Source organism: Salmo trutta, chromosome 3, assembly GCF_901001165.1.
Source record: "Salmo trutta chromosome 3, fSalTru1.1, whole genome shotgun sequence".
Lineage (NCBI taxonomy): Eukaryota > Metazoa > Chordata > Actinopteri > Salmoniformes > Salmonidae > Salmo > Salmo trutta.
The window spans coordinates 25,324,467-25,338,228 of NC_042959.1; the positions used below are offsets into that span (position 1 = coordinate 25,324,467).

At 43.1% G+C, this 13,762-nt stretch overlaps 1 protein-coding gene across 4 annotated transcripts in view; it reads left to right on the forward strand.

Moving 5' to 3' along the window:
* LOC115170976 (TBC1 domain family member 9B) overlaps positions 1-13,762 on the forward strand; it is a 48,433-nt gene that overhangs the window by 16,517 nt on the left and 18,154 nt on the right. For all 4 annotated transcript variants that reach the window (XM_029727413.1, XM_029727398.1, XM_029727419.1 and 1 more), the window contains 3 exons: positions 749-919; positions 1,479-1,629; positions 6,328-6,542. In XM_029727413.1, the coding sequence (XP_029583273.1) occupies positions 749-919; positions 1,479-1,629; positions 6,328-6,542 (537 nt within the window). The remainder of the gene's footprint in view (positions 1-748; positions 920-1,478; positions 1,630-6,327; positions 6,543-13,762) is intronic.

The following is a 13,762-nucleotide window of genomic DNA, read 5'->3' on the forward strand; positions in this document are numbered from 1 at the left end:
AGAGGATTTTCTGCTGTTACCAAGTGAATGCTTGATTTTGCAAGAATAGATAGTTACTAAACTAGCTACTAAATTAGCAAACCATATGTACAACTGCAGAGCATTTAGCACGTTAGACGGTTAATTGAAAAGTTATAAGATATCTAGCCGAGTTCCATACTGTAAGTAGATCACCTGGCGTGTGCTGCACAACAGTGAGTGACTCAAAACGCTCCGGTCTCTTGTTGTGTGCTTGTAAACAAACACCGCGTGACTGGGGACTATCATAACCTTCATAATAATGTGACAGGTGACACGAAGAACGCGATGTTTTTTATCTCCTAACCTATTGCACAAGTTGACTGCAGGTATTTACTTAAAAAGTAGCTACAAATATTCACATTTATTGAAAAACCTCAAAGAAATAGTTTCAACGGTATTGACGGCATTTAAAAACCATCCTGTGTCTTTTTCCAAATACCCCGGTATATGTTATAAACGGTATACCGCCCAAGCCTACTTTGATCTGTCAGTCACGCTCTGTCGTGAACGAGACAGCAATTGTGATGGATAATGGGGCTTTTTGATGTATACAGTGATTTCTCTGCTACGTTCTACATAACAATAATATGCTGTAATCACTAATTTGTGTTCATGCTTTTGGCAGAATGATTTCTCTGAATGCATTAGTTGGTTACACATATCAAAATATCCTTATTGTTTCTCTCCTAACACCCCTTTAAATCCCCGATCTCCCCCTTCTCCCCAGGGTTCTCCCAGCCCTAGTACCACCCCTCTCTCCTCCAGCCTCCCCACACCCACTGGTGCAGCAGGGGAACCGTCCCAGAGGCGCCACTACAGCCCCAGCCTGCCAACAGCCACTAAGGGCCTGCTCCACATCTACCAGAAGGACGCCCCAGAGGAACACGGACCCAAAGCTGTGAGTTCAACCCCACTCCCAGATCCATGTCAACGGCTTGGACTGTCTTATGCTCTTAGAATATCCTACACACTTTTTATAGGGTTTTATTACTTCAGTGTGGTCATCATCTGTTTTTAAGCTGAAGTGATCCTTTCTAAACAGTATTTGATTGTCCCTGCCTAATGATGTAGACAGTTGGATGCTTTAGAGTGTAGGCTAATGTATGCTGTGTCAATGGTTCTGGTCATCAGGGTTAACATTACACTAAAGGAAATACTATCTTAACCAAATGTGTGCGTAGACAAGGTTGAAGGCCACCATCTGTTCATTCATCTAGCTCAGCTATCTAGCTCAGCTATCTAGCTCAGCTTTAGGTTCCCAAACTCAAAGGATTGTTGGATCACTGACTCTTAGTAGTATGTCTTTGTTTGCTTTTCTCATGGTGCCAAAGGAGCATAGCCACCGTGGCCGTACAGCGTTCTGGTCGTTATATCGTTAAAACACCCCTTTAGCTCAATTACATTTTTGTTAGGTCATACTGATATAATGACCCCCCCCCCTTCTTTCTCCTCCTCAGACAAAGGAGAAGATGAAGGAGGAGTCGTGGAATATCCACTTCCTTGAGTTTGGCAGGGGTGTGTGTATGTACCGTACCTCCAAGACCAGAGAGCTGGTGCTCAATGGGATCCCTGAGAGCCTCCGAGGGGAGCTGTGGCTGCTCTTCTCAGGTCGACATTTTGTCCTACAATTTCATTTCAAGCACTTTTTCTTTTATAAATGGTTAATTGTCACAAAGCGCTTCTAAGCTTATATCCCCCCCAGAATAACCCTTGTTGTAGGGTTTGGGTTTGCATTATCCTAACCCACATAGCCCTAAAACAATTGTTTTGATGTCTTAAATGGAGCAGGTATTTTTTCCCCAATGTACAAATCAAACTTTATTTGTCACATGCACCAAATACAACAAGTGTATACCTTAATGTGAAATGCTTACTTACAATCCCTTAACCAACAGTGCAGTTCAAGAAGAGTTAAGAAAATATTTACCAAATAAACGAAAGTAAAAAATGATAAAAAGTAACACAATAGCGAGGCTATATACAGGGGGTACCGAGTCAGTGTGCGGGGGTACAGGTTAGTCGAGGTAATTTGTACATGTAGGTAGGAGTGACGTGACTATGCATAGATAATAAACAGCAAGTAGGAGCAGTGTACAAAACAAATGGAAGGGGGGTGGTTTTATGGGCTGACAATTTTATGGGCTTTCCTCTGACACCGCCTATTATATAGGTCCTGGTTGGCAGGATGCTTGGCCCCAGTGATGTACTGGGCCATACGCACTACCCTCTGTAGCGCCTTACGGTCAGATGCCGAGCAGTTGCCATACCAGGCGGTGATGCAACCGGTCAGGATGCTCTCGATGGTGCAGCTGTTTAACTTTTTGAGGACCTGGGGACCTATGCCAAATCTTTTCAGTCTCCTGAGGGGGAAAATATTTTGTCATGCCCTCTTCCGGACTATCTTGGTGTGTTTGGACCGTAATAGTTCATTGGTGATGTGGACACCAAGGAACTTGAAACTCTTGACCCGCTCCACCACAGTAATTGCACTCAATGTTTCTTAACTTGTGCTGAATCTGATGAAAGTTATTCTCAACTTCTGCTTTGCAGAGTCTAGGTCTACATGTGAGCCTCTGGCTTTAACCACTAGGCTACTTGAACTGTAGCAGACACACCATGTCTTTGGGATGTTTTTAGCAGCACCTCAGTGGGGTTTCAAACCACCAACCACAAGTAGTGTCATTGCAGAGGAACTTCTCCTCAAATGGTTTCTGTTCTTCTCTGTGGGGTAAAGTTTTAGATGACCCTAGCAGACTGTACTTTGCTCTATATAAAGGTAACAGAATTGTAGATTAAGATAAAGTAGATCATTTACCAAATATAAACGAATACACTGACTCAATATATGCCATAAATGGTTCCTTCAAACATAATGATTTTGAATGGCAGAGTTTGAAGGTTAAATAGAGAGAGCGTAGAGATAAATAGTTTTTATGAGCAATAAGAGGACATCTATGTTTATATGCGAGTGCTCAAAAAGTTATACAGCTGCACCATCGAGAGCATCCGGACTGGTTGCATCACTGCCTGGTAAGGCACTACAGAGGGTAGTGTGTATGGCCCAGTACATCACTGGGGCCAAGCTTCCTGCCATTCAGGACCTCTATACCAGGCAGTTTCAGAGGAAGGCCCTAAAAATGGTCAAAGACTCCAGCCACCCTAGTCATAGACTGTAGTCTGGGTAGCCATTTGATTAGCTGTTCAGGAGTCTTATGGCTTGGGGGTAGAAGCTGTTTACAAACCTCTTGGACCTAGACTTGGCGCTCCGGTACCGCTTGCCGTGCAGTAGCAGAGAGATCAGTCTATGACTAGGGTGGCTGGAGTCTTTGACGATTTTTAGGGCCTTCCTCTGACACCGCCTGGTATAGAGGTCCTGGATGGCAGGAAGCTTGGCCCCGGTGATGTACTGGGCCGTACGCACTATCCTCTGTAGTGCCTTTCGGTCGGAGGCCGAGCAGTTGCCATACCAGGAAGTGATGCAACCCGTCAAAATGCTCTCGATGGTGCAGCTGTAAAATTCTTTGAGGATCTGAGGACCCATGCCAAATGTTTTCAGTCTCCTGAGGGGGAATAGGTTTTGTCTGGCCATCTTCACGACTGTCTTGGTGTGCTTGGACCATGTTAGTTTGTTGTTGATGTGGACGCCAAGGAACTTGAAACTCTCAACCTGCTCCACTACAGCCCCGTCGATGAGAATGGGGGCGTACTCGGTCCTCTTTTCCTGTAGTCCACAATCATCTCCTTTGTCTTGATCACGTTGAGGGAGAGGTTGTTGTCCTTGCACAACATGGTCAGGTCTCTGACCTCCTCCCTATAGGCGGTCTCATCGTTGTCAGTGATCAGGCCTACCACTGTTGTGTCATCAGCAAACTTAATGATGATGTTGAGGATCAGTGTGGCGGATGTGTTGTTACCTACCCTTACCACCTGGGGGCGGCCCGTCAGGAAGTCTAGGATCCAGTTGCAGAGGGAGTGGTTTAGTCCCAGAGTCATTAGCTTATTGATGTGTTTTGAGGGCACTATGGTGTTGAACGCTGAGCTGTAGTCAATGAATAGCATTCTCCCATAGGTGTTCCTTTTGTCCAGGTGGGAAAGGGCAGTGTTGAGTGCAATAGAGATTGTGACATCTGTGGATCTGTTAGTGCGGTATGCAAATTTGAGTGGGTCTAGGGTTTCTAGGATAATGGTTTTGATGTGAACCATGACCAGCCTTTCAAAGCATTTCATGGCTACAGACGTGAGTGCTACCTGTTGGTAGTCATTTAGGCAGGTTACCTTAGTGTTCTTGGGCACAGGGACTATGGTGGTCTGCTTGAAACATGTTGGTATTACAGACTCAGACAGGGAAAGGTTGAAATTGTCAGTGACACTTGCCAGTTGGTCAGCGCATGCTCAGAGTACACGTCCTGGTAATCCGCCTGGCCCTGCGGCCTTGTGAATGTTGACCTGTTTAAAGGTCTTACTCACATCGGCTGTGGAGAGCGTGATCACACAGTCATCCGAAACAGTTGATGCTCTCATGCATGTTTCAGTGTTACTTGCCTTGAAGCGAGCATAGACGTTATTTAGCTCGTCTGGTAGGCTCTTGTCGCTGGGCAGGTCTCGGCTGTGCTTCCCTTTGTAGTCTGAAATAATTTGCAAGCCCTGCCACATCCGATGTGTGTCGGAGCCGCTGTAGTACGATTCAGTCGTAGTCCTGTATTGATGCTTTGCCTGTTTGATGGTTCGTCGGAGGGCATTGCGGGATTTCTTATAAGCTTCCGCGTTAGAGTCCCGCTTCTTGAAAGCAGCAGCTCTACCCTTTAGCTCAGTGCGAATGTTGCCTGTAATCCATGGCTTCTGGTTGAGGTATGTACGTACAGTCACTGTGGGGATGACGTCCTCGATGCACTTATTGATGAAGCCAGTGACTGATGTGGTGTACTACTCAATGCCATCGGAAGAATCCCGTAACATATTCCAGTCTGTGCAAGCAAAACAATCCTGTAGTTTAGCATCTGCTTCATCTGACCACTTCTTTTATAGACCGAGTCACTGTTGCTTCCTGCTTTTCATTTTTGCTTGTAAGCGGGACTCAGGAGGATAGAGTTATGGTCAGATTTGCCAAATTGAGGGCGAGGGAGAGCTTTGTATGCGTCTCAGTATGTGGAGTAGAGGCGGTCTAGAATTATTTTCTGGTTGCACATTTAACATGGTGATAGAAATTCTGTAAAACTGATTTAAGTTTCCCTGCATTAAAGTCACCGGCCACTAGGAGAGCCGCCTCTGGATGAGCGTTTTCCTGTTTGCTTATGGCGGAATACAGCTCATTTAGTGCGGTTTTAGTTCTAACCTCGCTTTGTGGTCGTATATAGATACGAAAATAACAGATGAAAACTCTCTGGGTAAATAGTGAGGTCTGCAGCTTATCATAGGATACTCCACCTCAGGCGAGCAAAACTTTGAGACTTCCTTAGATATCATGCACCAACTGTTGTTTACATAAATGCATAGGCCCCCGCCCCGTGTCTTACCAGAGGCTGTTTTTCTCTCTTGCCGATTAGTGTATAACCCGCCAGCTCTATGTTCTTAACATCGTTGTTCACTGTGTTGCCACCATGTTAGCAACACAGTGAACAATACTCATTGTGAATAAGTGAGTCTGTGTGTGCAAGCAAGCATTGTGTGTGTCAAGACTACATCCACATCTGAATTCAGTTGGTATCAAGGACAGCAGTCACTCCTTCCTTGTGACCTGAAGGTAGTGTGTGTTTCAGTCTCTCTGTTGCCGTGGTTATTAGGGAAGTGTTGTTGTTACCTAGTGGTGCAACATCACCAAGCTGACCCCTCCCCTACGTCTTTCTTGTCTGACTCATCTGAGATCAGCTGACTCCCTGGACTCCTGAGTCATATGGCCTAGCTAAGTAACGGTTACAAAACTGAGCAAATAAGTTGTGTTACTATGTGGATGTGTCATACTATGTTCAAATTGTAGCACTTAATAAACGGGGCTAAATGAACAGGATTGTGTTGTGCAATGATATCTGGAGTGAGAGTTAATGACTAGTCTAAATTCTGTTTTCAGGAATCTCTCGAATTAGTGTTTTCTATCAAATATGTAAAGGTTAACCACGTTTTTGATGGTACAACAAAGAAACTACCAGTTGTCTGAATCTGACTTCTTTTTTTTGTACAATGGTTAGAATCAAAAGGATCTAAACATTAAATAATTTGCCCACTGACAAACCCATATTGTCTGTATCTGTTTTATAATCTATTGAGTTAACCACTTACCCCCATCCATCAATCAATCCATCCCCTCTCCAGGAGCTCAGAATGAGATGGACACCCACCCTGGCTACTACGCTGAGCGGGTGGAGCAGGCCATGGGCCGCTGTACCCTGGCCACGGAGGAGATCGAGAGGGACCTGCACCGCTCCATGCCTGAGCACCACGCCTTCCAGAATGAGATGGGCATCGCTGCCCTCCGCAGGGTCCTCACCGCCTACGCCTGCCGCAACCCTGGCATAGGATACTGCCAGGTATGCCGACTTGTTTTGTTTTTCTGGGGGGGTTTTGTACAACATTGTTTAAAACTATGCATGTGGTCAACATGGTAAGTAGCCTTGTCCACACATCAGAAACATCACGTTGTTGTAGTGTGATGCAGCTTGATGCACAAGTACACTCCCTGGACAGGACGCTAGTCTATTGCAGGGCCACATTATCAACACTGACTTAGACTTTATATTACAATTTCTTACTTTTGGTCATGTAGTGTAAGTATGTGGACACCTGCTCATCGAACATCTCTTTATAAAATCATGGGCATTAATATGGAGTTGGTCCCCCCTTTGCTGCTATAATAGCCTCCATTCTTCTAGGAAGGCTTTTCACTAGATGTTGGAACATTGCTGCGGGGACTTCCGTTCAGCCACAAGTGAGGTCGGCCACTGATGTTGGACGATTAGGCCTGGCTTTCAGTCGCCGTTCCAATTCATCCCAAAGGTGTTCGATAGGGTTGAGGTTAGAGGTCGACCGATTATGATTTTTCAACGCCGAGAGATATATATATTTATTTATTTATTTGTTTGTTTGTAATAATGACAATTACAACAATACTGAATAAACAATAAACACTTTTATTTTAACTTAATATAATACATCAATAAAATCTATTTAGTCTCAAATAAATAATGAAACATGTTCAATTTGGTTTAAATAATGCATAAACAAAGTGTTGGAGAAGAAAGTAAAAGTGCAATATGTGCCATGTAAAAAAAGCTAACGTTTAAGTTCCTTGCTCAGAACATGAGAACATATGAAAGCTGGTGGTTCCTTTTAACATGAGTCTTCAATATTCCCAGGTAAGAAGTTTTAGGTTGTAGTTATTATAGGACTATTTCTCTCTATACCATTTGTATTTCATATACCTTTGACTATTGGATGTTCTAATAGGTACTTTAGTATTGCCAGCCTAATCTCGGGAGTTGATAGGCTTGAAGTCATAAACAGCGCAATGCTTGGAGCATTGCGAAGAGCTGCTGGCAAACGCAGTAAAGTGCTGTTTGAATGAATGCTTACGAGCCTGCTGCTGCCTACCACCGCTCAGTCAGACTGCTCTATCAAATCATAGACTTAATTATAATATAATAAACACACAGAAATACGAGCCTTAGGTCATTAATATGGTCAAATCCGGAAACTATCATTTCGAAAACAAAACTTTTATTCTTTCAGTGAAATACGGAACCGTTCCGTATTTTATCTAACGGGTGGCATCCATAAGTCTAAATATTGCTGTTACATTGCACAACCTTCAATGTTATGTCATAATTACGTAAAATTCTGGCAAATTAGTTCGCAACGAGCCAGGCGGCCCAAACTGTTGCATATACCCTGACTCTGCGTGCAATGAACGCGAGAGAAGTGACACAATTTCCCTAGTTAAAAGAAATTCATGTTAGCAGGCAATATTAACTAAATAGGCAGGTTTAAAAATATATACTTGTGTATTGATTTTAAGAAAGGCGTTGATGTTTATGGTTAGGTACACATTGGTGCAACGACAGTGCTTTTTTTTTTGTGAATGCGCTTGTTAAATCACCCGTTTGGCGAAGTAGGCTGTGATTCAATGATAAATTAACAGGCACCGCATCGATTATATGCAACGCAGGACAAGCTAGTTAAACTATTAATATCATCAACCATGTCTAGTTAACTAGTAGTATTACATTTTTTTACATTTTAGTCATTTAACAGACGCTCTTATCCAGAGCGACTTACAGTAGTGAATGCATACATTTCATTTCATGCATTTCTCTTTTTTTTTTTGTACTGGCCCCCCGTGGGAATCGAACCCACAACCCTGGCGTTGCACACACCATGCTGGCGTTGCAAACACCATGCTCTACCAACTGAGCCACTCTCTGTCAAATTATTAAGACATTCTTGTGACATTCTTGTGAAGTGGAAACGTGTAGGAGCAACAACGGCTCAGTTTTGTGTGCTGAAGCACTCGGCGGTCCCGTTCTGTGAGCTTGTGTGGTCTACCACTTCACCACTGAGCCGTTGTTGCTCCTACACGTTTCCACTTCACAAGAATGTCACAATAATTTGGCTTTTGTTTAACTCTAATTAGCCATTTGGTTCCTGATATTGGCCAATGTTAAGATTGATTGATTGTTTTTTATAAGATACATTTAATGCTAGCTAGCACCTTACCTTGGCTTTTTGCTGCACTCGTATAACAGGTAGTCAGCCTGCCATGCAGTCTCCTCGAGGAGTGCAATGTAATCGGCCATGATCGGTGTCCAGAAATGCCAATTATCGATTATGAAAACTTGTAATCGGCCCTAATTTATCGGCCATTCCGATTAATCGGTCAACCTCTAGTTGAGGTGCAGGCCAGTCAAGTTCTTCCACACCGATCTCGACAAACCATTTCTATATGGACCTCGCTTTGTGCACGGGGCATTGTCATGCTGAAACAGGAAAGGTCCTCCCATTTCATGAAGCTTCCGGAAAACAATTATTGTGCTGATGTTGCTTCCAGAGGCAGTTTGGAATTCGGCAGTGAGTGTTGCAACCGAGGACAGACGCTTTTTATGCGCTATGCGCTTCAGCACTCGGCGGTCCCGCTCTGTGAGCTTGTGTGGTCTACCACTTCACCACTGAGCCGTTGTTGCTCCTACACAAGTGTGTGTCTATTCTTCCACTTCACAAGAATGTCACAGAATGTCTTAATAATTTGGCTTTTGTTTAACTCTAATTAGCCATTTGGTTCCTGATATTGGCCAATTGAGTTGAATTCTTTGAAGTAGTAGAATGTGCCCCTAGCTATAATTAGAAAATACCAGGAAAATGTACTCTAGAACATAGCGTGAATGTTTTCTTGAAACATAATCATGATATTTTAACTAGGTTCTTTGACTGGAAATGGTTCTGTCAGGGTGACTACTCTATTCTGGTGGCTTCTCATTGACCCATAAACTGTTTATTCATTACTGTAAAGCAATGTTTCCTCTGGAAAATTTGTTAGCTGTGGGGGAAAAGTAATCGGGGGTGGGGGGTTTAAGGGGTCCCCCATTTTGGGGGGTTTTTGGGTCTTGGTTCTGTTGACTTAGCCCTGGTGACTTTTTAAAAGGAAAAACTCACTGTCTAAAATATAATTTCCTCCCCCAGAAATTAGCTCAATAACGTATTATTAAGGTGATTATAGTATACAGGATACAATTTAAGGTTGAGTGCTGCAGATATCTAAAGAAACACAACAGAGACCTTCTTTCTGAAATAAAAATGTTTATCTTGACAAAATGAACCGAGGAACGAACATTTGACTGAACATGAATTAGAGCCCACTAATTCATGTTTATCACAAAAGGAGGACGTTGAAAATCTCTTTCCAGGTTCTGACAAAAACCTAGTTCTGACATAGTTTCCAGCTTCTCAGAGCACTTTATTCTTCTGGGCTTTTGTAAAAATATTTCCAACGCCTTCCAGTAATTGAACTCCTGGGTGGGGGGGGCGTTGATGGAGAGCCGCATGCAGGCGGCGAGATGCTCTCCCTGCAGTCTATTCCTCAAGTCTGTTTTGACCTGCAATAACAGAAAGAACAATAAGAGAAAGGAGAGGGACAAAGGGGATCTACTTTCAAATTTAAATGTTCTTACACCCTCTAACAATTAACGGAAGACACTGGTATAGTCGGTGCGTTTGCATGCCAGCTGGTTAAGGCAGGGGTAGATTGCCCCCACTCATCAATCTGCGAGGCCAGCTTTATCATTGTCGTCAGCTGGTCAAACCCCTGAAATACATGAAAAACGAAAATATGTACACCATTAAAGAAGAGCCAACAGAGTGGTAGTTCAACAGGAAAAATGATTGGTCAACACTGGCCTAAAATGTTCTCTTCAAAAGATTGTCACACTCATGCCATACTTTGAATGCTCCAACTAGCACATGTTGCTTATAAGAGGGCCACTCTTGCAGCACAGCAGCCTCTGGCGCTTGGAAGAACTGCCTGGAGAAGAGGGTAAGGTTAAAGGTGTTTATCCTCTCACTAGAGAACACAGCCTGAGGTCCCAACACACTGAAGGCCCCCAGAATCTCCAGGTGTTGGAACCTCTGGTCTAGGCTTTCCTGGAGGCAAAGAAGATATGGATCCATGACAGAAATTAAGTGATTAATTGCTGTTTGTTTTGGTTTATCCAACACACGTGATGTAACATTGGTTTCATCACAGCATTTGAAAACATGTTTTTACCTCCTCTCTGAACCGAGCCCAGAACTGCTCTCTGGTCTTGGTCTTCGCCTGGCCTCTCCCTCTCCTCCTCCTCCTTGATGTTGAATGCGCCCAGACCCATTGGGTCATCGATGTCCTGGTGGAGTTGGCTCAGAAATAAACACATAATACTGTAGACTAGTAAAGACTAAATATGCACAAGCATTTTTAGTCCTTAGCCTAATTAAAGGAAATTTGACTAACCATGTGGCGTATTACAGTTGAAGTCGGAAGTTTACATACACTTAGGTTGGAGTCATTAAAACTCGTTTTTCAACCACTCCACAAATTCCTTGTTAATTAACAAACTGTAGTTTTGGCAAGTTGGTTAGGACATCTACTTTGTGCATGACACAAGTAATTTTTCCAACAATTGTTTACAGACAGATTATTTCACTTATAATTCACTGTATCACAATTCCAGTGGGTCAGAAGTTTACATACACTAAGTTGACTGTGCCTTTAAACAGCTTGGAAAATTCCAGAAAATTATGTCATGGCTTTAGAAGCTTCTCATAGGCTAATTGGCATAATTTGAGTCAATTGAAGGTGTACCCATGGATGTATTTCAAGGCCTACCTTCAAACTCAGTGCTTCTTTGCTTGACATCATGAGAAAATAAAAAAAAAGTCAGCCAAGACCTCAGAATAAAAATTGTAGACCTCCACAACTCTGGTTCATCCTTGGGAGCAATTTCCAAACGCCTGAAGTTACCACGTTCATCTGTACAAACAATAGTATGCAAGTATAAACACCATGGGACCACGCAGCCGTCATAACACTCAGGAAGGAGACATGTTCTATCTCCTAGAGATGAACGTACTTTGGTGCGGAAAGTGCAAATCAGAACAACAACAAAGGACCTTGTGAAGATGCTGGAGGAAACGGGAACAAAAGTATCTATATCCACAGTTAAACGAGTCCTATGTCGACTTAACCTGAAAGGCCGCTCAGCAAGGAAGAAGCCACTGCTCCAAAACCGCCATAAAAAAGCCAGACTACTGTTTGCAACTGCACTTGGGGACAAATATCATACTTTTTGGAGAAATGTCCTAAGGTCTGATGAAACAAAAATAGAACTGTTTGGTCATAATGACCATCGTTATGTTTGGAGGTAAAAGGGGGAGGCTTGCAAGCCGGAGAACACCATCTCAACCGTGAAGCACGGGGGTGGCAGCATTATGTTGTGGGGGTGCTTTGCTGCAGAAGGGACTGGTGCACTTCACAAAATGGATGGCGATCATGAGGGAGGAAAATTATCAAGACATCAGTCAGGAAGTTAAAGCTTGGTCGCAAATTGGTCTTCCAAATGGACAATGACCCCAAGCATACTTACAAAGTTGTGGCTAAATGGCTTAAGGACAACAAAGTCAAGGTATTGGAGTGGCCATCACAAAGCCCTGACCTCAATCCTAAGAAAATGTGTGGGCAGAACTGAAAAAGTATGTGCAAGCAAGGAGGCCTAAAAACCTGACTCAGTTACACCAGCTCTGTCAGGAGGAATGGGCCAAAATTCACCCAACTTATTGTGGGGAAGCTTGTGGAAGGCTACCCAAAATGTTTGACCCAAGTTAAACAATTTAAAGGCAATGCTACCAAATACTAATTGAGTGTATGTAAACTTCTGACCCACTGGGAAGGTGATGAAAGAAATTAAAGCTGAAATAAATAATTCTCTCTACTATTATTCTGACATTTCACATTCTTAAAATAAAGTGGTGATCCTAACTGACCTAAGACAGGGGATTTTTACTAGGATTAAATGTCAGGAATTGTGAAACACTGAGTTTAAATGTATTTGGCTAAGGTGTATGTAAACTTCCGACTTCAACTGTATATAGCCACGGCTTCAGTCTGTCAATTTTTAGCCACTTAGGGTCCCACCCGGATTGCTGGTGGCTCGCACTTGGCCTCACTCCTCTCTCCGGCTCCTCTCCTTTTATCTATTCCTCTTTCTTCTCCTTTCTGATCTCCTCCCTCATGTTCTCCTTCCAGCTCCCTTCCTGACTCTCCTTTCCTCTGTTTCACTCTGCTTTCTCTTCTGTTCCATTCTGCTCTCCTCTCTTTCCTTTTCTTTTTCCATTTCTCCTCTTCTCCATTCTGTCCCTCATGAATCCCTACCTCACTCCCGGGATTCTGTTTCTTCTCCGTCCAGTAAAGTAAGCCATACACTTGTTTTAAAAACGATAGCTTAAGCTTTTAAAGAGTTGGCTAATTAAAGAAAGTTTCATTTAATTCAGGCTAATTTAACATGAACCTAGTGGTTAGAGCGTTGGGCCTGTAATCGAAAGGTTGCTAGATCGAATCCCCGAGCTGACAAGGTAAAAAATCTGTTGTTCTGCCCCTGAATAAGGGAGTTAACCTACCGTCATTGTAAATAAGAATTTGTTCTTAACTGACTTGCCTAGTTAAATAAAAATAAAAAAGCTACCTAAGTTAACGTTACCTGATACTCTTGTTCCTGCGCCCCTTTTCTCTTTCGCTGCTGTGGCTGGAAATATTTCAAACTGATCTGAGAGAAAAAAAATCCAATCGAAGACCGATAAATGTAGCTATCTTGCTTGCACTTGATACAGTTCCAAACGAACTAGCTAGCTAACTTGCTAGACTAGCAACGCCAGTTAACAATGTTTCTATCATCAACATACTTGTGAATATTGGATAGCTATTTGCCGTTAATTGTGACCTAAATTATGTTAGTAAAGTTTTTAGGTTATAACTAGCTTATGTAGTTAACTGGTTGGCTAGCTATCATTAGTCAAACAAACAAGCTAACTTACCTTGCAGTTTCTCAAGCAGGAGCACTCGGGTGATTCAAGGGAATTGTGTTTCGCGCCGCATGTCGTCTATCGAGCACTGGTCAGTCATACACTGGTCACTGGTGCTCTGTGTTCCTTGTGCTGCAGGCTGCCTGCCACCACTCACAGAGCTAAATAACCTTTAGAACTGTGTTAAACCCAGACAGATGATCTATTTACC